At 39.6% G+C, this 25,811-nt stretch overlaps 1 protein-coding gene across 1 annotated transcript in view; it reads left to right on the plus strand.

Annotated features, from left to right (window-relative positions):
* RASGEF1A (RasGEF domain family member 1A) overlaps positions 1 to 9,933 on the plus strand; it is a 66,302-nt gene extending 56,369 nt beyond the window's left edge. Inside the window, exons 11-13 of the mRNA XM_070751987.1 lie at positions 2,199 to 2,322; positions 3,673 to 3,745; positions 7,934 to 9,933. Of these exons, the coding sequence (XP_070608088.1) occupies positions 2,199 to 2,322; positions 3,673 to 3,745; positions 7,934 to 7,958 (222 nt within the window). The 3' untranslated portion in view covers positions 7,959 to 9,933. The remainder of the gene's footprint in view (positions 1 to 2,198; positions 2,323 to 3,672; positions 3,746 to 7,933) is intronic.
* The last annotated feature ends 15,878 nt before the right edge of the window (positions 9,934 to 25,811 follow it).

Genomic DNA, 25,811 nt, shown 5'->3' on the forward strand with positions numbered 1-25,811 from the left:
TCAGTGAAGCCTCAGGGCTACATGTGGGGATTACAGCATTTAGGAAGGATAATTCAATCCATGCACACCACAATGAAAAGGGGGAAGAAATTCTTTGCTTCAGCTAGCTACCCTGAACGGAACATATATTTCAGATTTATTTAGGCAGAAAAAGAACTGGCTTTAAGTGGGGCAGATAGGACATTTGGTAAAAATCCAGAATAGAATAGAACAGAACAGAACAGGAACAGGAATAGAATGTAGAGTGGAGTGGAGTGGAAAATAGAAAATAGAGAATAACAGAACAGAACAGAAGAATAGAAGAATAGATAATATAATAGAGACTGGAGAGAGTAGAGTAGAACAGAATAGAATAGAAGAATGAAGAATAGAAGAGAAGAGAAAATAGATGAACAGAATAGAATAGAAGAATAAAGAATAGAATAGAATAGATTAGATTAGATTACATTTATTGGATTTATATGCCGCCCCTCTCCGCAAACTTGGGGCGGCTCACAACAATAATAAAAAACAGTACATAATAAAAATCCAATGCCCACCAATCTAATTACAATTTAAAATTAGTAATTTCATAAAACAATCCCAATATATATAAAAAAACAGAAACACAGTCAATCAATCAACAAAACAACATGGGCAAGGGGGAGGTGTTTTAGTTCCCCCATGCCTGACGGCAGAGGTGGGTCTTAAGGAGTTTACAAAAGGCAGGGAGGGTGGGGGCAATCCTAATCTCAGGGGGGAGCTGGTTCCAGAGGGTTGGGGCCCCCACAGCGAAGGCTCTTCCCCTGGGTCCCGCCAGACGACATTGTTTAGTCGACGGGACCCGGAGAAGACCCACTCTGTGGGACCTAACCAGTCGCTGGGATTCGTGCAGAAGAAGGCGGTCCCAGAGATATTCTGGTCCGGTGCCATGAAGGGCTTTATAGGTCATAACCAACACTTTGAATTGTGACCGGAAACTGATCGGCAACCAATGCAGACTGCGGAGTGTTGGAGTAATATGGGCATACTTAGATAACCCCACAATGGCTCTCGCAGCTGCATTCTGCACGATCTGGAGTTTCCGAACACTTTTCAGAGGTAGCCCCATGTAGAGAGCGTTACAGTAGTCGAGCCTCGAGGTGATGAGGGCATGAGTGACTGTGAGCAGTGACTCCCGGTCCAAATAGGGCCGCAACTGGTGCACCAGGCGAACCTGGGCAAACGCCCCCGTCGCCACAGCTGAAAGGTGTTTCTCTAATGTGAGCTGTGGATCGAGGAGGACGCCCAAGTTGCAGACCCTCTCTGGGGGGGTCAATAATCCCCCCCCCCAGGGTAATGGACGGAGAGATGGAATTGTCCTTGGGAGGCAAAACCCACAGCCACTCCGTCTTGTCTGGGTTGAGTTTGAGTCTGTTGACACCCATCCAGACCCCAACAGCCTCCAGGCACCGGCACATCACTTCCACTGCTTCATTGACTGGAATAGAATAGAATAGAACAGAACAAACAGAACAGAACAGAATAGAAGAATAGAATAAAGAAGAGATAATATAATAGAGACTGGAGAGAGTAGAATAGAACAGAATAGAATAAAAGAATGAAGAAGAGAAGAGAATATAGAATAGAAAATAGAATAAAGAATAGAGAATATAATAGAGAATGGAGAGAAGAGAAGAGAAAATAGAATAGAATAGAATAGAATAAATAATAGAGAATATAATAGAGAATGGAGAGTAGAGAATAGAACAGAATAATAAAGAATATAATAGAAAATATAATAAAGAATAGAGAATATAATAGAGATTGGAGAGAATAGAATAGGAATAGAATAGAATAGAATACATTTATAAATTTATTGTCGTTTTGAATGGCACATTATTCAAAGTCTTGATTCCATGGGAGAAAACCAGATTGCAGGGGAGCGTAAACTAAAGGGATCCTAAGAGGAATATGACTCTTGAACTAATAACCAAGGAAGGTGCAGGGGTGGCCCGAGGACTCTTTGTCCTCCTCCCCTTGACCAAAGCAAGGCCAGACAAGAAGCAATGGGTGCAAACTAACCAGAGAGAGAGAGAGAGAAGCAGCTTAGAAATAAGGAGGCTAAGGAGCAGCCCCCCCCACCTCTTGGGGAGGCTTTCCTGTGGGTTCTTGCGATTCCGTCATGTTAATAATATGACTTTCCATTTGTTTTGGGGTCGGGTGTGGATCTCCTGCAGAAATTCTGGGAAATTTCAAGGCAAATCCACGACTTTGTCACATGGAAGCAGGTGGAATGTCCCTTCGAAAAGGACAGGAAGGTTCAGGGCTATCTGCTCACCGCACCTATTTACAGTGAAGAAGGTGAGACTCTGAAACGGGTGGAGTCTACCTACCTACCTACCTACCATCTATCTACCTGTCTGTCTGTCTATTTATCACCTATCTCTCTCTCTCTCTCCATCTTCCATCCATTGTCTGTCTATCTCTCTGTGTACCTACCTACCTACTTACTTACATACCTACCTATATCTATCTATCTATCCATCCATCCATCCATCTATCACCTATCATCCATCCATCTCTCTCTCTCTCTCTCTATCCTCCATCAATTATCTGTCTACCTGTCTGTCTACCTACCTACTTACGTACATACATACATACCTACATCTCTCTCTCTCTCTCTCTCTCTCTCTCTCTCTCTCTCTCTCTCTCTCTCTCTATCTATCTATCTATCTATCTATCTATCATCCAAGTATTTACCTACCTACATACCTAACTATCATTTGTCCATTGTCTGTCTATTTGTCGGTGTCTGTCTGTCTGTCTATCCTATTCCATCCACCCACCCAATCAACCAACATCTATCTGTCTATCATCCATCCAGTCTCTCTCTCTCTCTCTCTCTCTTTGTGTGTGTGAGTGCGTGTATGTTTGTGTCTGTCTATCTACCTACCTACCTACCTACGTGTCACCTCTTATCTATTTATCTCTCAATCTATATAATCTATGTATCTTCATCCCCGCTCTCTCTATCATCTCTATGTTTCTGTATCTATATGCTAATCTATATATGAAGGTCTTAGCATATCTGGGTTTCTTCCCGTGTAGGTTTCAGAGATTTCTGGTGAGGTCCCACTGGTCATCTTCAGGCTGGTGCTTCTGTCCCTGTTCTAGGGCAAACACCATAGGACAGAAGGACAGAACAAGGACAGAAACACCAGCCTGAAGATGACGAGTAGGACCTCGTCGAAACGTCGCCAGAAATCTCTGAAACTTACATGGGAAGACACCCGAATATGCCAAGACCTTCTTACCTGTTCCCATGAAAATCTACGAAAACTAATCTATATATTTCTATATACTAACCTACCCAGGCTTCATGCTCTGGGGCAGAGGTCTTCAAACTTGACAACTTTAAGACTTGTGGACTTCAACTCCCAGGATTCTCCAGCCGGCATATACAAGCTATGCTGGCTGGAGTATTCTGGGAGTTGAAGTCCACAAGTCTTAAAGTTGCCATGTTTGGGGACCCCTGCTCTGGAGAATGCAGGGCAAGATTTCTTTCGAGACTGAAGGATGCCAATGCAATATTTCTACCCACCTACCTACCTACCCACCTAGCCAGTCCCAAATGGCCTCTTCCTGAGACTATTATCATCCCAAACTGATGAACCTTCCTGTCACTTATGTGTGTTTTTCTCCCTCCTCCAGCTTTGTTTATTGCCTCATTTGAAAGCGAAGGTCCAGAAAATCACATGGAGAAAGACAGCTGGAAGACTCTCAGGTAATCATGGTTATTAAGGAATGGAAAGCAAAGATTTTGATGGGATCAAAGCCCCGCCACCTTCTTTGCATGGGTCAGAACCAGCGATGCCAAACTTTTTACTGCACACTGTGGGTGTGGCTTATTTTGTGGGTGGGGCTTGCCGGCCATGTGACTGGGTAGGAGTGGCTTGCTGGCCATGTGACCAGGTGGGAGTGGTTTGACAATCATGTGATGGGGGGGTGGCTTAAAGGTCATGTGACTGGTTGGGAGTGGCTTATCAACCAAGATAATTTTTCAAATAGTTGCTTGGACTCTTTTTCGATTGATTAAGTCACATTATTTGAATAATTAATAATAATAATTTATTAGATTCGTATGCCGCCCCTCTCCGAAGACTCGGGGCAGCTCACAACATGACAATAACACAACACATTGCAAATCCAAGAATAAAAATTTAAAACCAATGAAAAAACATGAATAAACATAACCAATATTATAAAATCACCAACTACACAATCGTACACATTCAACCCAGTCCATTATACAATGGAGCTCGGAAAACACAACGGAGGGGGGAGGGGAATAGCCACAAAAACAACAAATGGCAGACAGCATTATTGGTTGATGAGCATAGGAACATTTGAAGGTTTTGTACTGAACCCACAAAGTTCAGTAGGATAACAGATTAGGCAAGTACAGTAGCTCAATTTTCTTTAATTGCTATAAAAGTTCAGTTCTAGATCATGATTAAATTCATTAAAGCATTTATGGGTTAAAAAAACATATGATTTAATTATTTCCTGAGTTAAGCTTTTTCTCCCCAATCTTCTCATTTTAAGGTTTCCAGGAAGTATATGTTTGTTGTTTTTTTGTAGCCACCCATGTCATTGCAAACAACTTTTGGTCGCCACGATGCAAAAAGAATATTGAGACTTTAGAAAAAGTGCAGAGAAGAGCGACAAAGATGATTAAGGGACAGGAGGCTAAAACATATGAAGAACAATTGGGCATGGCTAGTTTAATGGAAAGAAGGACCAGGGGAGACAGGATAGCAGTCTTCCAGTATCTCAGGGGTTGCCCCAAAGAAGAAGGAGTCAACCTATTCTCCAAAGCACTTAAGGGTAGAACAAGAAGCAATGGGTGGAAACTAAACAAGGAGAGAAGCAACTTAGAACTAAGGAGAAATTTCCTGACAGTCAGAACAATTAATCAGTGGAACAACTTGACTCCAGAAGTTGTGAATGCTCCAACACTGGAAGTTTTAAAGTTTTTAACCATTTGTCTGAAATGCTATAGGGAGTTATAGCTCTAGGGTTCTCCAAGGTTCCTCCTAACCCTGTTTATTTTATTCTATTCCTATTCCAAATCCATGGGGGATTTGAGACACCTTTCCCCCAGGCTTATTATAATTTATGTTTGGTATGTATGTGCTGTTTGGTTTTTAATTATGATAGGGTTTTTAGGGGTTTTTTTAATATCAGATTTGTGCCAGTATAATACTGTTTTTATCGTTGTTGTGAGCCGCCCCGAGTCTTCGGAGAGGGGTGGCATACAAATCTAATAAATTATTATTATTAATTCCAATTTTATTCCTGTTCCAATTCTAGTGTAGGATTTCCTGCCTAAGAAGGGGGGTTGGACTAGAAGACCTCCAAGGTCCCTTCCATCTCTGTTGCTATGTTATTGTTATTATGTCATAATTCAAAACGTATGCCATAATTTAAATTTTTAAAAAAACTAAAAGAGTAAGAACAATAACAATAGGAAAAAGCAGGAAAGCCAGTCGAAATTATTTTAAAAGTCTGATCCAAAGTACTTATAAAAAGTTAATTTGTGCATGCCTGTTTTAACTTCTGGAACACACCAAGAAGCGTTAATTTTACCATCTCAGGATTTAGCATAGTAACCCCATTTTCATATTGTCCCAACGGAGGAGCAATCCAATGTGAGAATGGTGAATTTACTAATTCTATTTAAAGCGCAAACAGGCCCTGTGGATTTGGCCTGCTTTTTAGGGCACGTTTCGCAAGGAGGGAACGACAGCGAAATTGTGCGGCACTGACAAAAAGTGTTTGCCTGTAGACAATTTTCAGCATATGTTTTGAGGGCTGGCTGAAAACCATCTTCAGAAATCAGAACACAAGGAGAATCCCACACAAGGGAAGCAAGAAATTCCATGATTAGGGGACCGGGAACTAAAACGTATGAAGAACAGTTGGAGAGATTGGTTATATCCCTTCTAACAAAGAGAAGGTTTAGGGATGCCATGATAGCAGACTTCCAGTATTTAAGCGGTTAACGCAAAGCCGCTTAATTATTCCTGGAGGCGTCTGTAATATGGCAAATGATTTAGCTTTACTAGATAAGTGGTCAAAGCAATGGAAACTGCAGTTTAATGTTTCCAAATGTAAAATGATGCACTTGGGGAAAAGGAATCCCGCACGAATCCCAGCGACCGATTAGGTCCCACAGAGTGGGCCTCCTCCGGGTCCCGTCAATTAAACAATGTCGGTTGGCGGGCCCCAGGGGAAGAGCCTTCTCTGTGGCGGCACCGGCTCTCTGGAACCAACTCCCCCCGGAGATCAGAACTGCCCCTACTCTTCCTGCCTTCCGTAAACTCCTCAAAACCCACCTTTGCCGTCAGGCCTGGGGAAATTAAACATCTCCCCCTGGGCACATTTAATTTATACATGGTATGCTTGTGTGTGTGTCTGTTAGTATATGGTTTTTTTTAAATCTTTAAATATTTTAATTAATTGGATTATTTATGATTTGTTTTCACTTGTTGTGAGCCGCCCCGAGTCTTCGGAGAGGGGCGGCATACAAATCCAAATAATAAATAAATAAATAAATAAATAAATAAATAAATAAATAAATAAATAAATACATACATAAATACATAAATACATAAATAAATACATAAATACATAAATACATAAATAAATAAATAAATAAATAAATAAATAAATAAATAAATAAATCCTCAATCTGAGTATTGCATTGGCAGTTCTGTGTTAGCAAAAACGTCAGAAGAGAAGGATTTAGGGGTAGTGATTTCTGACAGTTTCAAAATGGGTGAACAGTGCAGTCAGGCGGTAGGGAAAGCAAGTAGGATGCTTGGCTGCATAGCTAGGGGTATAACAAGCAGGAAGAGGGAGATTGTGATCCCCTTATATAGAGCGCTGGTGAGACCCCATTTGGAATACTGTGTTCAGTTCTGGAGGCCTCACCTACAAAAAGATATTGACAAAATTGAACGGGTCCAAAGACGGGCTACAAAAAGGGTGGAAGGTCTTAAGCATAAAACGTATCAGGAAAGACTTAATGAACTCAATCTGTAGAGTCTGGAGGACAGAAGGAAAAGGGGGGACATGATCAAAACATTTAAATATGTTAAAGAGTTAAATAAGGTCCAGGAGGGAAGTGTTTTAAATAGGAAAGTGAACCATGCCTGGGATAAGCATAGATCCATTCTACGATAAAATACAGGAAATAATATAAGGGCAGACTAAACGGACCAGGAGGTCTTTTTCTGCTGTCAGTCTTCTATGTTTCTATGTTGTACCACGATTCTTGACAAATGTGTCTTTTGTTTTATGTACACTGAGAGCATCTGCACCAAGACATATTCCCGTGTGTCCAATCATACATGGTCAATAAAATTCTATTCTATTCTATTTCTGCCGTCAATTTTCTATGTTCCTATGTCTCAACATAGAAACATAGAAGTCTGACAGCAGAAAAAGACCTCATGGTCCATCTCGTCTGCCCTTATACTATTTCCTGTATTTTTATCTTAGGATGCATATATGTTTATCCCAGGCATGCTTAAATTCAGTTACTGTGGATTTACCAACCGCGTCTGCTGGAAGTTTGTTCCAAGGATCTACTCCTCTTTCAGTAAAATAATATTTTCTCACGTTGCCTTTGATCTCTCCCCCAACTAACTTCAGATTGTGTCCCCTTGTTCTTGTGCTCACTTTCCTATTAAAAACACTTCCCTCCTGAACCCTATTTAACATCTTTTTTTGTAAGGTGGTGACCAAAACAGGATTCCAGGTGTGGCCATTCTAAGGATTACTAAAGCTGCATTCATAATTTTGATCCCATGCCTCTGTTTATACAATCAGGGATTTCGTTCGCTTTTTTGCCTGCTGTCAATTAAAAAGACCCCACGACAATAACCTTTTATCTTTTCATTTTTAGGACAACCCTCCTCAACCGAGCCTGAGAATTGGAACTTTTGGATTTTAAAGCACACTCTACAAATACTGTTTTGTTCCGGGGTTTTCTTTTTTCCCCAATCCTGAAAGACTTGGTTTGTGAAAAGAAGGCCTCGCTGGTTGGGGTCAGTTTTGTATATACAGTATATATATATATATATATATCTGTGATACCTTTTATGAACGACTGAAAACAAAATTGTGCTCGATAGTATTCCACGTCCACTTTAAGGCACTTAATGGTGGGTTTTGGTCTTTAAAAAAAAAACTAAAAACCCAACAAACTTCAAATCAAGGGCAGGGCCCTGGTCTCAGAGACAGAATGGACTGTGGGGAGGTCGAATCCTTGGCGATGTCTTCTCAGACGGCCCTCGAGATCTTTATTTTCATGTGTGACATTTTCTACCCAATACTGTACAATGTGCCCTCTTGCCAGGGAGTTCGGTACTCTCTCGTTTTTTTTTGTGTGGGGGGGTCATTGCGTGTGCCTGGGACTTCCTGGTGAAGAGTGGACGCATCGTGGCCTTGCGCTTTCGTGGTGTGGAAGGAGAGAATGCGGTCTCGTGCGTGGCTGGCGTTTCCGCGGTCGAGGAGCATCGAGGGAACCATTGACCCAAAGAGGCAACCGAGTCGATTCCAGGATTATGCCCCCAGGTGGATTCACTAAGAAACTTAAGCACGGAGCCTTTGTCAAACTACACACCCGCTGAAGTGAACTGCTTTCTCTGCCGCCAAGTTTCTAGCTATTCTTTATACATATATATATATATATATTTCCTCCCCTTGGGTTGAATCTGGTTTAAAGGAGGCATTTGCCTAGAGCAGTGATGGCGAATCTTGTTTTTTCCTCGGGTACCAAAAGAGCGGCCATGCGCACTATTGCTCATGTGTGAGTGCCCACATCCATCATTCAGTGTCCCGGGGAAGGCAGAAACAGCTTCCCCTGCCCTCCGGAGGCCGGAAACTCAAAATGGGTGAGCAGTGTGGTCAGGCAGTAGGAAAAGCAAGTAGGATGCTTGGCTGCATAGCTAGAGGTATAACAAGCAGGAAGAGGGAGATTGTGATCCCCTTATATAGAGCGCTGTGTCCAGTTCTGGAGACCTTGTCTACAAAAAGATATTGACAAAATTGAACGGGGCCAAAGACGGGCTACAAGAATGGTGGATGGTCTTAAGCATAAAACGTATCAGGAAAGACTTCATGAACTCAATCTGTATAGTCTGGAGGACAGAAGGGAAAGGGGGGACATGATCGAAACATTTAAATATGTTAAAGGGTTAAATAAGGTTCAGGAGGGAAGTGTTTTTAATAGGAAAGTGAACACAAGAACAAGGGGACACAATCTGAAATTAGTTGGGGGAAAGATCAAAAGCAACGTGAGAAAATATTATTTCACTGAAAGAGTAGTAGATGCTTGGAACAAACTTCCAGCAGACGTGGTTGGTAAATCCACAGTCACTGAATTTAAACATGCCTGGGATAAACATATATCCATTGTAAGATAAAATACAGGAAATAGTATAAGGGCAGACTAGATGGACCATGAGGTCTTTTTCTGCCGTCAGTCTTCTATGTTTCTATGTTTCTATGAAACGGCCTGTTTCCCAACTTCTGGTGGGCCCAGTAGGCTTGTGTTTCGCCCTCCCCCAGCTCAAATGCTTTTTTGGGGTTGGGGAAGGGTAAAAACACCTTCTCCCATCCTCCCGGAGGCACTCTGGAAGCCAAAAACGCTCTCCCAGAGCCTCTGTGTGACCCAAAAATCAGCTGGCCAGCACATCTATGCACATTGGAGCTGAGCTAGGGCAACAGCTCACATGGCAGGAGATATGACTCCATGTTCCACCTCTGGCCCCCGTGCCATAGGTTCGCCATCACTGGCCTAGAGATTGAAAAAGGGTAAATGTGATTATCTTGAGGCTGCTCCGGGTGGGTCATTTTTTTGCTGCAATATAACCCATTCTGCCGTTCTTGCAGAATCCACAATTTTCGCCATTTTATTTATTTGTTTTCCTCCAGTGACTTGGAGGGTTCTTTCTCTTTTCTACTCAACACTACGGATGTACAAACCCTTTGGGAAATGTTTCCTCAACTCTCCCCTCCCCTTCACCCGCCCCATCCCAAATTGTTACGTTGGCCATTAGCACCTCCACAAGGATTTGTGGTTGCTTAGGAAGCTACGTACATGCGCGCACCCAACTACATAAATTTCCTCCCTCCCACACACCAGCGAAGTGGAAAGCATAACTTGAAAACATTGTTTGGTTGGAAGAATATTCAATATGGTGGACACAGACAAGTGATAGAAGCCAAATCTCCGGGACCGCCTTCTGCCGCACAAATCCCAGCAACTAGTTAGGTCCCACAGAGGTGGCCTTCTCTGGGTCCCGTCGACGAAACAGTGTCATCTGGCGGGCCCCAGGGGAAGAGCCTTCCCTGTGGCAGCCCTGACCCTCTGGAATCAACTCCCCCCCGGAGATTAGGACTGCCCCCACCCTCTTTGCCTTTCGCAAACTCCTTAAAACCCACCTCTGTCATCAGGCATGGGGGAATTGATTCCCCTGGACCGTCTCTGCTTTATGTATGGTTTGTATGAGATGTATGATTGTTTTTTATATTAATGGTTTTTAAATTGTTTTAATTTTGGATTTGTACTGTTTCTGTTGTTGTGAGCCGCCCCGAGTTCTTCGGAGAGGGGCGGCATACAAATCTAATAAATAATAATAATAATAATAATAATAATAATAATAATAATAATAATAATAATAATATGCCCTGCCAGACACATAACTAAAGGCAGAGTTTCAATTGCACCATCATAGATGCTGTCTTGTCTTATCTTACTTTTATCTTCCCTCTGGGAAACTTGGAAAAAGAGGCAGCTGCTTTAAAAGGCTTAGAAGTCCCAAAACAGCGTCTTCAAAGGTTCTGCATAACCCTACTTTGAAACAGCTAACAAAATCAATGAATTCTTGCCCAGAATCTAATCCTAAAGACAAAACATTGGTGACTTGTTCAAGGAACAGTGTAGGAATTTAAAAAAACCCTCAAAACACCAATGTGGAAAATTGTGGTGTAATAAGACGAAGCTAAATCTTTCTTCTCCCCAGATGCTCGGGAGTTTCATTGACTTTGAGTTGCTAAAGATTTTAAGACTTAAACATTTCTCATCTCCTCCTCCTCCTCCTCCTTCTTCTTGATCTTCTTCTTCTTCTTCTTCTTCTTCTTCTTCTTCTTCTTCTTCTTCTTCTTCTTGATCTTCTTCTTCTTCTTGATCTTCTTCTTCTTCTTCTTGATCTTCTTCTTCTTGATCTTCTTCTTCTTCTTGATCTTCTTCTTCTTCTTCTTCTTCTTGATCTTCTTCTTCTTCTTCTTGATCTTCTTCTTCTTGATCTTCTTCTTCTTGATCTTCTTCTTGATCTTCTTCTTCTTCTTGATCTTCTTCTTGATCTTCTTCTTCTTCGTCTTCGTCTTCTTCTTCTTGATCTTCTTCTTCTTCTTGATCTTCTTCTTCTTCTTCTTCTACTTGTTCTTCTTCTTGTTCTTCTTCTTGTTCCTCTTGTTCTTCTTCTTCTTGATCTTTTTCTTCTTCTTTTTCTTCTTCTTCTTCTTCTTCTTCTTGATCTTCTTCTTCTTCTTCTTCTTCTTGTTATTATTATTATTATTATTATTATTATTATTATTATTATTATTTATTAGACTTGTATGCCTCCCCTCTCTGAGGACATGGAGCGTCTCACAACATGCAATAAAAACAATATGTATACAAATCTAATAGTTAAAAACAGTAAGCTAAAATCCCATTATGTAAAAAACAATCACATAACATTTAACAGTCGGAGAAGAAGGGGGCATGATCTAGCTGCCCGATGCCTGGCGACATAGATAGGTCTTGCGGAAGGCAAGGAGGGTAGGGGCAGTACAAATCTCCGGAGGGAGCTGATTCCAGAGGGCTGGAGCCGCCACAGAGAAGGCTCTTCCCCTAGGTCCCGCCAGACGACATTGTTTGGGTGACGGGACCTGGAGAAGGCCGACTCTGTGGGACCTTATCGGTCACTGGGATGTATGTGGCAGAAGGTTCTTTTTGTGGGTACCAGAGCCCCAAGAAAGGAAAGGAGGCCTTTCCTGAAGGATCAAAGGGGGCCATTCATGAACCTGTGGGCAGGCCATGATGGTGTGAAGGAAACTGCAAAAGGTCTTTGAAAAAAAGAGGAAGATTGCAAAAGAGAAAAGGGCAGAAGTAGGGAGAAAGGAATTTTTAATCTTTCTGGAGATTTAAAACAAAAATACAGATTTATTTTTCTCCTACAAACACTCGGTGAGATCTACACCATTTTAGAGAATTTTTTTTTTCAGAGCTTGGATGGGAGTAGAAAATCCTAGGACTGGAAGCTAGACAGAGAGATTCAAAAATGTCCCAGAGGTGGCAGTCCACATTATTAATCACGTCTGTATATATTGAATAAGAATGGCCAGGAGTTGAGATTGATCGGGAGAGAGTCCAAGGAGTCTTAGCAGTCTCTTTGCTCAACTCTCAACATGGCTTTTAAACCCGGACTGCAGTCCTTCAAAGGATTGCTAGGTGGCGTCCACGAGTTACAGCAAGCCCCTTTGCTGCCATCTGGTGGCCGACTCCATTTTTGCAGCTACCCCACATTTGATCAACTCTTAGAAGCAGGGAAGGAGACTGATGTGCCTGTAACGCTTTTATCCCTTATTTTGGAAATGAAATCGAAGCTGACTCAAACAAACTCCAGAAATGCTCTCCGAAGGACCAAAGATTGCAGCTTGAATTAGCTTGTTGCAGGAATGCAAGCCGACTTTATTTTCACGGGGAACAACCCAAATACACCTTCTTCCGCCTGATTTATCCTAGATTAAGCCTCCCTGTTGCATTTTCCCCATTGCATTGTGGCGCCGGATTGGTGTCCCCCATCATCACACAAGGGTTTTGCCCCCACTCCACTTTCTCTGGCCTTAATTGCTGTAGCAGCTTAGCTGCCCCCCCTTTCACATCAGAAATTAGTGCCTTACAAGGTACTGAAATTGTTTAGTGTACCTTCTTTTACAATTCTCGAAAAACCAGCTTTCTTTTTGTAAATAACCTGGAGGATATAACTGACGTAATAAGAATCTACCTTTCTCTGGATTAACAATGGCTCAGCAGAAATTATTTTTGTTACAAAAGACCATAGGTGAATTGCTCAATTTTTATTTTATTTTGGGGGGGGGGGTTCGTTTCCCCCCCAAGACAATTTTACCAATGCTAAGAACTTTTTCATTTCCATCGGAATCGGGGATATAAAATTTGAAGGAATCATAGCCTCGAGCAGGCGGTGTTGGGGTGTTGACTATTATAACCCGTGGCCCATAAATACAAAAAAATAATAATAATGATTTGGTGGTTTTCCCTAAATCTACCCCAAAAGCTCACAAAAGATGCTGGGTTTGATAAAGAGGACAATTTTTGGGGGGGTCTGCCAAAGAGTTGAGAGTTAAAACCATGACAAAGCTTGATAGATTGGGACAACTTTTTAGAAAAAACGAAAGACATCACTGCCTCAATAGGAGGCCAACTGCTCACTACTAAAATTACTTAGCTTTTGTTAGTCCTCGACTAAAATCGTCGGAGTATTAAAATGCCCATTGAAGACATAGTTGATCGTAAATAATGCTGCTCAGATTGTTTATTGCCCATGTCATAGCTTTGAGCAGCATTATTTATTTATTTATTTATTGGATTTGTATGCTGCCCCTCTCCGGAGACTCGGGGCGGCTAACAGCAACAATAAAGCAGTGTATAATAGTAATCTGATGTTAGAAACAATTAAAAAAACCATTAATATAAAAAACCAGACATACATACAGACATACCATGCGTAGAATTGTAAAGGCCCAGTGGGAAAGAGCATCTCAATTTCCCCATGCCTGATGGCAGAGGTGGGTTTTAAGCAGCTTACGAAAGGCAAGGAGAGTGGGGGCAATTCTAATATTTGGGGGGAGTTGGTTCCAGAGGGCCGGGGCCGCCACAGAGAAGGCCTTTCCCATGGGTCCCGCCAAGCGACATTCTTTAGTTGACGGGACCCGGAGAAGGCCCACTCTGTGGGACCTAACTGGTCGCTGGGATTCGTGCGGCAGAAGGCGGTCCCTGAGATAATCTGGTCCGGTGCCATGAAGGGCTTTATAGGTCATAACCAACACTTTGAATTGTGACCGGAAACTGATTGGCAACCAATGCAGACTGCGGAGTGTTGGTGTGACATGGGCATATTTGGGAAAGCCCATGATTGCTCTCGCAGCTGCATTCTGCACGATCTGAAGTTTCCGAACACTTTTCAAAGGTAGCCCCATGTAGAGAGCGTTACAGTAGTCGAGTTTCGAGGTGATGATGATTATATAAGACCAACTATGCCTTCAGTGGGGATTTTAATACTCTGATGAAGTTAGTTGAGGACTAACGAAAGCTAAGTAATTTTATTAGTTTTAAATAAATTTTAAACGTTGCGGAAATTGCGATGGCTGTTGCCTCTTCTTTTATAAATATCCCTGGGACTTTCATTTTGACCCTCGGTGTTCTTGCTGAATTCTTGAATCCTGTTATGGAATAGGGACCACATTTAAAAAAAACTAAAAAAACCCTTACCTGCTATGTTCTATTTCTGTTAGAACCAGGTTTTAAGTGTGTATGTGTGTGCTTGTATTTCAGTGCCTCCCGTTAATTTATTCTGTTCTAAACTTGTTTTCGGATCATCACAAATCTAATTCCTTGCTTTCTGTGTTTTAAAATTGCATTAGTTTCAGCGGGGAAAGAAAAAAAACCCCATTCAGGCTGTGCAAAGAAATGATTTGAATGTCAGAAAGGTGTGAATAGAGGTGATCCTCGACTTACGATGATTCATTTAGTGACCGTTCGAATTTACACTGCAAAATGACCAGTTTTCACACTTAGAAAAGGTTGCAAAATGCGACGGCAAAACACACTCATCCAATATCTCTTAGCAGCAGAAAATTTGGCAACTTAGCAACGGGAAATTTCGGGCTCGGTTGCGGTTGTAAGTCGAGGATTGCCTATATTGTAGCTACTATAAACTTTTAAGGCACCCGTGTCTTTTCCTAGGAGAAAATGCGGCTGCGTTAATGAGTTTGCAGAAACATGGTATGTTGCAGGGGTGAAATTCAAACATTTTCCCCTACCGGTCTTGGTTTGGCTTGGTGGGCGTGGCAGGGGAAGGATACTGCATTCTCTCCCAACTCCAGGGGAAGGATACTGCAAAATCCCCATTTCTTCCCTGCTCCAGGGGAAGGATACTGCAAAATCCACATTCCCTCCCCGCTCCAGGGGAAGGATACTGCATTCTCTCCCAACTCCAGGTAAAGGATACTGCAAAATCCCCATTTCTTCCCCGCTCCAGGGGAAGGATACTGCAAAATCTCCATTCCCTCCCCGCTCCAGGGGAAGGATACTGCAAAATCTCCATTCCCAACCCACTCCAAGGGAAGGATACTACAAAATCTCCATTCCCTCCCCACTCCAGGGGAAGGATATTGCAAAATCCACATTCCCTCCCCGCTCCAGGGGAAGGATACTGCAAAATCCTCATTCCCTCCCCGCTCCAGGGGAAGGATTTAACCCCTGCTATGTTCTCACCTTTGGCTTCAAAATCCAATTAATTAGAGGGGGTCTATTGCCCATAAATGCAAGCTAATTATTTGATTCCCCCCCCCTAAGTTAAATCACGATTGGCTATTTTGTAGCTCAGCTGTCGTCAGAAAATGAAAAGCCACTGCGCGAGGCTTTAAAAGGCTTAAAAGTTGAAAAGCAGTTTGGCCAAGTCAGAGAAAAGATGATACATTCCCCACAATAAAATAAATGTGGTGAAACCCCCCCCCCCACGAAGGTAGCCCGTTCTTTTAAAAATATATATTAATTCTGAAACACATGTCCACATCACCAGAATTCAATTAGACGACTGTTACTCTCCAACTTTCTGCTCATTAAAATTCAAATTAGAAGAAACCCTTTTTTTAATTTATTCAATCATGGCTTTACCAATTTTACATTGACGAGTTCCAAATGGGGAGCCATTAAAATGTTATGGAATGTTTGTGTACGTGGTCTATGCACAATAAATAAATATTCCATTATTTTGATCAGGACATTAGAACGTCTATCTATCTGACTTTTTTTGAAAAAAAAAATTGCCAAAAGTGTTTTGCTACTACTGGTAGTATTGCGATTGTTCAGGGTACATAGAGAAAGCAATGAAATAAACGATAAAAATGATTGATGCCGATCAAAACCAACATAGATGAATTTATAGAACAAGAACCCCACGAAGACAGACAGAATTAATGGCTCGGTTTATTGGTTGAGCTGCTGCTATTTTCCCCATTTCTCTGCCCCAGATCCTGAAGTTATTGATTTTTGATCCCAGTGGGAGAAGAAGAAATATTTATACTGTATTATTTCAATTAGGGTTTGGGGTTATTTTTGGGCACTTTTGAGAAATGTCGTACTAGGGAACATTGTCAAATCCTACGAAAGGGATTGTAATTTTGGCTTTGTTGATGTATTTGAAATTTGCAAAAAAGATGTTTCAAATTTCATATATGAAAAACACAGTTCTGGATGTGTAGGCACATTTAAGACGAAACGTAACAAAGCTTTGATGTGCACTCCAGTGGTTATCCGAGCTGGTTTTCCTTGGGGGGAAAAAAACCACACAAATTCTCAAATTCTATTCATCCCCCCCCCTCCCTTTAAGCTTTGGTTTCAATCATCCCTTGAAACATCTGTGTTTTGCTATTGGGAACTGAACTGCTACATATAAAAAAGCTGTACCATAAATTAGCAGGATATTCCGTGGTTGAGTTTGCTGTGCTGCATTAATAAAATCAAAATGGCTTCAATCGGGCTTATGTGGATGTGTCGTATGTAATAATCCTCGAGGAACAGTTTCATTCATTCATCCTATGGGACCACCTTCTGTGGCACGATTAGGTCCCATAGAGTCGGCGTTGCCTAGGGGAAGAGCCTTCTCTGTGCTAGCCTCAGCCCTCTGGAATCAACTCCTTCCGCAAGACTTTGAAGACCCACTTATGTCGCCAGGCATGGGGGGGATTAATGTGCCCCCTTCTGACTAGCAAGAGTTGAGTATGGTATGATTGTGCAGTATCGATTATTTTTTAATGATAGTGGGCTTTTAATTTTAGTTTTAACTATTAGATTTGTGATGTATTGTTATTGTTGTTGTGAGCCGCCCCGAGTCCTCGGAGAGGGGCGGCATACAAATATAATAATAATAATAATAATAATAATAATAATAATAATAATAATAATAATAATAACAGCAACAGCAACAACAACAACAACAATAACAATGATAACAATATAATTTTTTTATATTATTATTATGTGTTATGCTTCAGAATTTGGTCTGTGTTGTTGTTGTTGTTGTTATTATTATTATTATTATTATTATTATTATTATTATTATATTCATTCATTCATTTATTGAATTTATATGCTGCCCCTTTCCGAGTATTAACTACCACCAGAGTTTGCTCATCCCCTTTTTAAAAATCTTCGGAGATTCTCAATCATCCGGGTCATGGTTTGTTTGTTTGTTTGTTGATTGATTGATTGATTGATTGGATTTATATGCCGCCCCCCTCCGAGGACTCAAGGCAGCTTACAACATATAAAAACAGCAATTACGATGGCTAAATCCAATTAAATTAAAATTAAACCAACAATCTAAAAAACCCTGCTGTGTTAAAAATCAGTCATACCCCATTCAAACAACAACCCTACAAACATTCGTCGGCCAGGGGGCTGAGATCTGATTCCAGAGGGGCGGGGCCCCCACAGAGAAAGCCCCACCAAGCAACATTGTCTACTTGATGGGACCTGGAGAAGACTGACTCTGTGGGACTTTGGGTTGTGCTAATGTTTCTTGTAGCCTGCAATATTTTTTGGAAATCCGTTCATACTCCCATACCATTCGAAGGAGGTTTCATCCCAAATGTTCATCCCTGGGGACAACCATGATTTTGATGGCTAAGAATTTCTACAGACTTTTAGCTATGCAATTTGGGATGGACACCTGAAGTTTGTAATTGCTCTGGGAAAAAAATGACCTTTTTCACAGTTATGGCCTTTCCAGCATTCCACATGTCACAGGTTTAACATTCAGGTGCTTGGGAACCGACTCACATTTATGATGGTTGCAACATCACTGGGGTTATCAGTCACTTGGCGGGACCCAGGGGAAGAGCCTTCTCTGTGGCGGCCCCGGCCCTCTGGAACCAACTCCCCCCAGAGATTAAAATTGCCCCCACCCACCTTGCCTTTCGTAAGCTGCTTAAAACCCACCTCTGCCGTCAGGCATGGGGGAATTGAGATACTCTTTCCCCCTAGGCCTTTACAATTTTATGCATGGTATGTGTGTATGTATGTTTGATTTTTATATTAATGGGTTTTTAATCGTTTCTAGTATTGGATTACTATTGTACACTGTTTTATTGTTGCTGTTGGCCACCCCGAGTCTCCGGAGAGGGGCGTCAATAAAATAAATGATATAAATAAAATAAATAAAATAAATAAAATAAATAAAATAAATAAAATAAATAAAATAAATAAAATAAATAAAATAAATAAAATAAATAAAATAAATAAAATAAATAAAATAAATAAAATAAATAAAATAAATAAAATAAATAAAATAAATAAAATAAATAAATAAAAAATAAATAAAATAAATGAAATAAATAAAATAAATGAAATAAATGAAATAAATGAAATAAATGAAATAAATAAAATAAATGAAATAAATGAAATAAAATAAATAAATAAATGAAATAAATGAAATAAATGAAATAAATGAAATAAATGAAATAAATAAAATAAATAAATAAATAAAATAAAATAAATAAAATAAATAAAATAAATAAAATAAATAAAATAAATAAAATAAATAAAATAAATAAAATAAATAAAATAAATAAAATAAATAAATAAAATGAAATAAATGAAATAAATGAAATAAATAAAATAAATGAAATAAATAAAATAAATGAAATAAATAAAATAAATAAAATAAATAAAATAAATAAAATAAATAAAATAAATAAATAAAATGAAATAAATGAAATAAAATAAATAAATGAAATAAATGAAATAAATAAAATAAATAAAATAAATAAATAAAATGAAATAAATGAAATAAATGAAATAAATAAAATAAATAAAATAAATAAAATAAATAAAATAAATAAAAATAAATAAAATCAAATAAAATCAAATAAAATCAAATCAATCAATAAATAAAATAGAAGCTGAACAAACAAGACCTTACAGACAACCCTCACTCCGTAAAAGACCTTGGAATACTCCTATCAAAGGACCAAAGCCCCCTGCAACAACATCGCCAAACCCGCTTCAAGAGTTGTTAACCTAACCCTACGTAGCTTCTGCTCCGGGAATCTCATACTACTAACCAGAGCATGCAAAACTTTTGCCAGACCAATCCTTGAATACAGCTCATCTGTCTGGAACCCACACCGCATTTCAGACATAAACTCTCTAGGAAATGTCCAGAGATACTTTACTAGAAGAGCCCTCCACTCCTCCACTCGCAACAGAATCCCCTACGCAACAACTTAGGTTTAGAAAGCTTAGAACTACGTCGCCTTAAACGCGAACTAAGCATAGCCCATAAAATCATCTGCTACAACGTCCTTCCTGTCAACGAATACTTCAGCTTCAATCATAACAATACACGAGCACACAATAGTTACAAACTCAAAGTAAATCGCTCCAAACCCGACTGCAGGAAATACGACTTAAGTAACCGAGTAGTTGATGCATGGAACTCACTACCAGACTCTGTAGTATCATCACCAAACCCCCAAAACTTTACCCTTAGACTCTCCACTGTTGACCTCTCCTGATTCCTAGGTCAGTAAGGGGCGTGCATAAGTGCACCAGTGTGCCTTCCATCCCCTGTTCTAATGTTTCTCTCTTATCATGTAGTGAATTGGCCCCATTTAAAAAGTTTGGGGACACCCCCCCCCCGCTCGAGAAGGTTTTGAGGAAAGGGTAAGTCGCTATGACCTGTTGTAAGAAAAAAGTATAGTGTGAAATTCCCTTTTGTTTCATACTTGTTCTACTTCTAGATTTTTTTAAAAAAAAAGAACACAAGAACAAGGGGACACAATCTGAAGTTAGTTGGGGGAAAGATCAAAAGCAACATGAGAAAATATTATTTGACTGAAAGAGTAGTAGATGCTTGGAACAAACTTCCAGCAGACATGGTAGATAAATCCACAGTCACTGAATTTAAACATGCCTGGGATAAACATAGATCCATCCTAAGATAAAAATACAGAAAATAGTATAAGGGCAGACTAGATGGACCAGGAGGTCTTTTTCTGCCGTCAGACTTCTATGTTTCTAAGTTAAATTAACTTTTTTGTAGAATGCTCCAAACCTGGAAATTTTAAAGAAGAGGGTGGATAACCACCTGTCTGAAATAGTGTAGGGTTTCCTGCCTAAGCAGGGGGTTGGACTAGAAGACCTCCGAGGGCCCTTCCAACTCTGTTGTTGTTATTTGTAACTATTTTACCCTTATTCCAGAGCACACAACACTGGTTTAGATTTACATCAAAATATTTCTTTTCCTAAGAAATATTAAGCTTTATAAAACATGCCACAAGAAAAAAATGGATCTATTGTGTTAAAATGTATATATTTATTCATTCATTCATTCATTCATTCATTCATTCATTCATTTATTTATTTATTTATTGGATTTGTATGCCGCCCCTCTCCGTAGACTCGGGGTGGCTAACAACAGTAACAAAAAACAGCATGTAAATCCAATACTAAAACAACTAAAAACCATTATTGTAAAACCAAACATCCATAGATACAAGCATACCATACATGAATAGTAAAGGCCTAGGGGGCAAAAATATCTCAGTTCTCCCATGCCTGACGGCAGAGGTGGGTTTTAAGGAGCTTACGAAAGGCAAGGAGGGTGGGGGCAATTCTAATCTCCGGGGGGAGTTGGTTCCAGAGGGCTGGGGCCGCCACAGAGAAGGCTTTTCCCCTGGGTCCCGCCAAACGACATTGTTTTGTTGATGGGACCCAGAGAAGGCCAACTCTGTGGGACCTAAGCGGTCGCTGGTATTCGTGCGGCAGAAGGCGGTCTCGTAGATACCCTGGTCCGGTGCCATGAAGGGCTTTATAGGTGATGACCAACACTTTGAATTGTGATGGGAAACTGATCAACAACCTATGCAGACTGCATACATAACATAACATCTCACATAAATATGCAAGACAGATACACCATCTAGTGGGGACTGAAAAAAAGCACATTATTTAAAAAAAAATCTTGGCTTAAAAAAGCTGCAACTGTTAACCCCAACTTCTACTGAATTCATTAAAGCAGCAACATTTTTATTTTCTTAATTAGGCTTCCTGGCAAGGCAAAACAATGAGGTGGCTACTGTAAGAGTCTCATTAAAACTCCACTCCCTTCATTACACTGTTCAACACACACAAAATCACCAGCAAAAGTAATATGTCTGTTTTATGGAGTTTGATGTGCTGATTCCAAAAATATGCTTAGTTTTGCTCTATCAGATAAAGTGTCTGACATAGAAGCCTTTTTGTTGTTATGTTATTTCTGATATTTGGATTACTGTTTTCTTAATGTCACCAGTGTATTTTTTTACATCGTATAATACTGATGCTGCTCCATGGAAACTATACTTGCTACAGAAAAAACTATATACATTTTTGAAATCAGAACAAAAAAAAAAAAGATTCAGAAAAGCACAAGGACAGCTGCGATGATTACAAAAAATATTTGTTTTTGTAGACCTCTGTTACTGTTTTCTTAATGTCGCCAGAATATTTCCTATACCTTATAATACTGATGCTGCTCCATGGAAACTATACCTGCTACAGAAAAACTATATACATTTTTGAAATCAGAACAAAAAAATGATGCAAAAAAGTATAAGGTGAACTACGATGATTACAAATTTCTGTGTATATATATATATATATATATATATATTTGTTTTCGTAAATTTTCACGGGTATATGTATGTAGATTGTTCTGAGTTCGGGTTTTGCCCTGTGTAATGTTTTGCATGTCTATGCGACGTTTCGGTAAAATCACATTTACCATCATCAGGCTGGAGTTCCAATCTCTGTGTTTTTGCAAATGAATATTAGCAACTGACATTCCTTCTTAGCATGTAGTGTGGGGGTGGAGATTTGCTTTGAATGTAGCAAATAGATTGGGTGACTATGCTTCCGTGATCTGATTGGTTGGTGTAATCATGGTTATAGAAGGAATGGTATGAAGATTATGAAGTGTTTTGTTTAAGTCTGATTTCCAAATATAAAATTCTAAAATCATAATAATTAAAGGATTGACATATTGATTATAATGAAGTTTTTATTTTGTTTAAGGCTGGTTTCCAAATCTCTGGCAGACGTGAGGTATCATCCCGTTTATTTAAACAAAAAGATCTTTTTTCAATTTCAATAGCTTCTAGAGAGATTCTTTTATATAAATTCTCTGTTTTGTGGAGTAATTTAGTTTTTTCAAAGTCAATTTCGTGCCCTGTTCTTTTAATGTGCTGGACAAGGGAGGAGGTCTTCTCCTGTTTCTTGACTGCATTCATATGTTCTGCCATGCGCTGGCTCACTCTTCGGTTAGTTTGTCCAATGTATGTGGCTGCACATGTTTTGCAAGGGATTTCATAGATACCTTGGTATTCTAATTGGATTTTATCTTTGGGGCTCCTTAGGATATTAGATATTTTTTGGTTAGTGCAAAATGAGGTTTTGATGTTATGTTTTTGTAGAATTTTACTAATTTTATCCGTGGTGCCTTTGATGTAAGGAAGGATGGTGGTGCCATTGTCCTGTTCTTGATCTTGTTTTTTGGGGGGTGTCTCTTTATTGATTAGGTTTGTTATTGTTTTCTCTTTGAATCCATTAGAAATTAGTACATCTTTGAGTTTGTTCAATTCAGTTTTTAAGTGCTCATGGTCAGCTAAGCGTTTGGTTCTGGTGATGAGAGTTTTGGCCACTGAGGTGATTTGTGCGGGGTGGTGGTGTGAGTGTGCATTTAGATAACGGTTGGTATGGGTTTTCTTTTGGTAGATAGTATGTCCTAGGCTGCCATTGGGTTTTTTATAGACCAGTACATCTAGAAAGGGAAGTTGATCATTGATTTCTGTTTCCATAGTAAACTGTATTTTGGGGTGTAGGCTGTTGAGATGAGTGAGGAAATTGTCTAGTTTTTCTTTACCATGTGGCCAAATTACAAAGGTATCATCAACATATCTCAGCCAAAGTTTGGGTTTGTATTTGGCTTGCTCTAAAGCATTATTTTCGAAATATTCCATATAGAGGTTGGCTATGACAGGTGATAGAGGTGATCCCATGGGGGCTCCCTCTATTTGTTTATATCTTTGTTCATTATAGATGAAGTATGTATTGGTCAGGCAGTGGTTGGTAAGGTCTAGGATATATTTGGGGGGTTTGTGTTTGTCTTGGATAGCTGTCAAGGCTTCTGTAATAGGTATTTGTGTGAACAGGGACACGACATCGAAACTTACAAGTAGGTCATCGGGTTGTAGGTTTTGTTTTTTAATTATTTGTATAAAGTGGGATGAATTTTGAACATATGAGGTAATAGTTTCTGTATATGGTTGAAGGTATTTGGCTAAAAATTTGGCAAGGTTTTGTAGAGGGGAGCCTATAGAACTGACTATTGGCCTGAGAGGTATTCCTTCTTTGTGTATTTTTGGAAGGCCATAGAGTTTTGGACATATGGAAGATTTTTCTCTGGGGATGATTTTTTGCTGGATTTCTTCGCTGATGGGAGAGGCCTTGATTTTAGATTTGGTGGTTTTTTCTAGGTAGGTGGTAGGATCTGTGCTTAGGAGTTTGTAGGCCGGATTTTTTAGAAGATTTGTCATTTTTTCTTTGTATTCTGCTGTGTTCATTACTATAGTGGAGTTTCCTTTATCAGCTGGAAGGATTATTATATCCTGGTTTTTCTTTAGATTGATAAGTGCCTCTCTTTCTTCCTGCTGTATGTTACTTTTTGGAGGTTTACTAGAGCACAGAATATTAGTGACTTGGAGTCTAATTTTGTTAGCAGTATCTGGGTTGATTTTATGTAAAGTTGTTTCAATTCCACATATGATATTTTCAGTTGGTATTCGTCTTGGAGTTATTGCAAAATTAAATCCTTTTGAAAGAATATTCTTTCAAAAGGATTTAATTTTGCAATAACTCCAAGACGAATACCAACTGAAAATATCATATGTGGAATTGAAACAACTTTACATAAAATCAACCCAGATACTGCTAACAAAATTAGACTCCAAGTCACTAATATTCTGTGCTCTAGTAAACCTCCAAAAAGTAACATACAGCAGGAAGAAAGAGAGGCACTTATCAATCTAAAGAAAAACCAGGATATAATAATCCTTCCAGCTGATAAAGGAAACTCCACTATAGTAATGAACACAGCAGAATACAAAGAAAAAATGACAAATCTTCTAAAAAATCCGGCCTACAAACTCCTAAGCACAGATCCTACCACCTACCTAGAAAAAACCACCAAATCTAAAATCAAGGCCTCTCCCATCAGCGAAGAAATCCAGCAAAAAATCATCCCCAGAGAAAAATCTTCCATATGTCCAAAACTCTATGGCCTTCCAAAAATACACAAAGAAGGAATACCTCTCAGGCCAATAGTCAGTTCTATAGGCTCCCCTCTACAAAACCTTGCCAAATTTTTAGCCAAATACCTTCAACCATATACAGAAACTATTACCTCATATGTTCAAAATTCATCCCACTTTATACAAATAATTAAAAAACAAAACCTACAACCCGATGACCTACTTGTAAGTTTCGATGTCGTGTCCCTGTTCACACAAATACCTATTACAGAAGCCTTGACAGCTATCCAAGACAAACACAAACCCCCCAAATATATCCTAGACCTTACCAACCACTGCCTGACCAATACATACTTCATCTATAATGAACAAAGATATAAACAAATAGAGGGAGCCCCCATGGGATCACCTCTATCACCTGTCATAGCCAACCTCTATATGGAATATTTCGAAAATAATGCTTTAGAGCAAGCCAAATACAAACCCAAACTTTGGCTGAGATATGTTGATGATACCTTTGTAATTTGGCCACATGGTAAAGAAAAACTAGACAATTTCCTCACTCATCTCAACAGCCTACACCCCAAAATACAGTTTACTATGGAAACAGAAATCAATGATCAACTTCCCTTTCTAGATGTACTGGTCTATAAAAAACCCAATGGCAGCCTAGGACATACTATCTACCAAAAGAAAACCCATACCAACCGTTATCTAAATGCACACTCACACCACCACCCCGCACAAATCACCTCAGTGGCCAAAACTCTCATCACCAGAACCAAACGCTTAGCTGACCATGAGCACTTAAAAACTGAATTGAACAAACTCAAAGATGTACTAATTTCTAATGGATTCAAAGAGAAAACAATAACAAACCTAATCAATAAAGAGACACCCCCCAAAAAACAAGATCAAGAACAGGACAATGGCACCACCATCCTTCCTTACATCAAAGGCACCACGGATAAAATTAGTAAAATTCTACAAAAACATAACATCAAAACCTCATTTTGCACTAACCAAAAAATATCTAATATCCTAAGGAGCCCCAAAGATAAAATCCAATTAGAATACCAAGGTATCTATGAAATCCCTTGCAAAACATGTGCAGCCACATACATTGGACAAACTAACCG

The sequence above is a fragment of the Erythrolamprus reginae genome, chromosome 5, assembly GCF_031021105.1.
Source record: "Erythrolamprus reginae isolate rEryReg1 chromosome 5, rEryReg1.hap1, whole genome shotgun sequence".
NCBI lineage: Eukaryota > Metazoa > Chordata > Lepidosauria > Squamata > Dipsadidae > Erythrolamprus > Erythrolamprus reginae.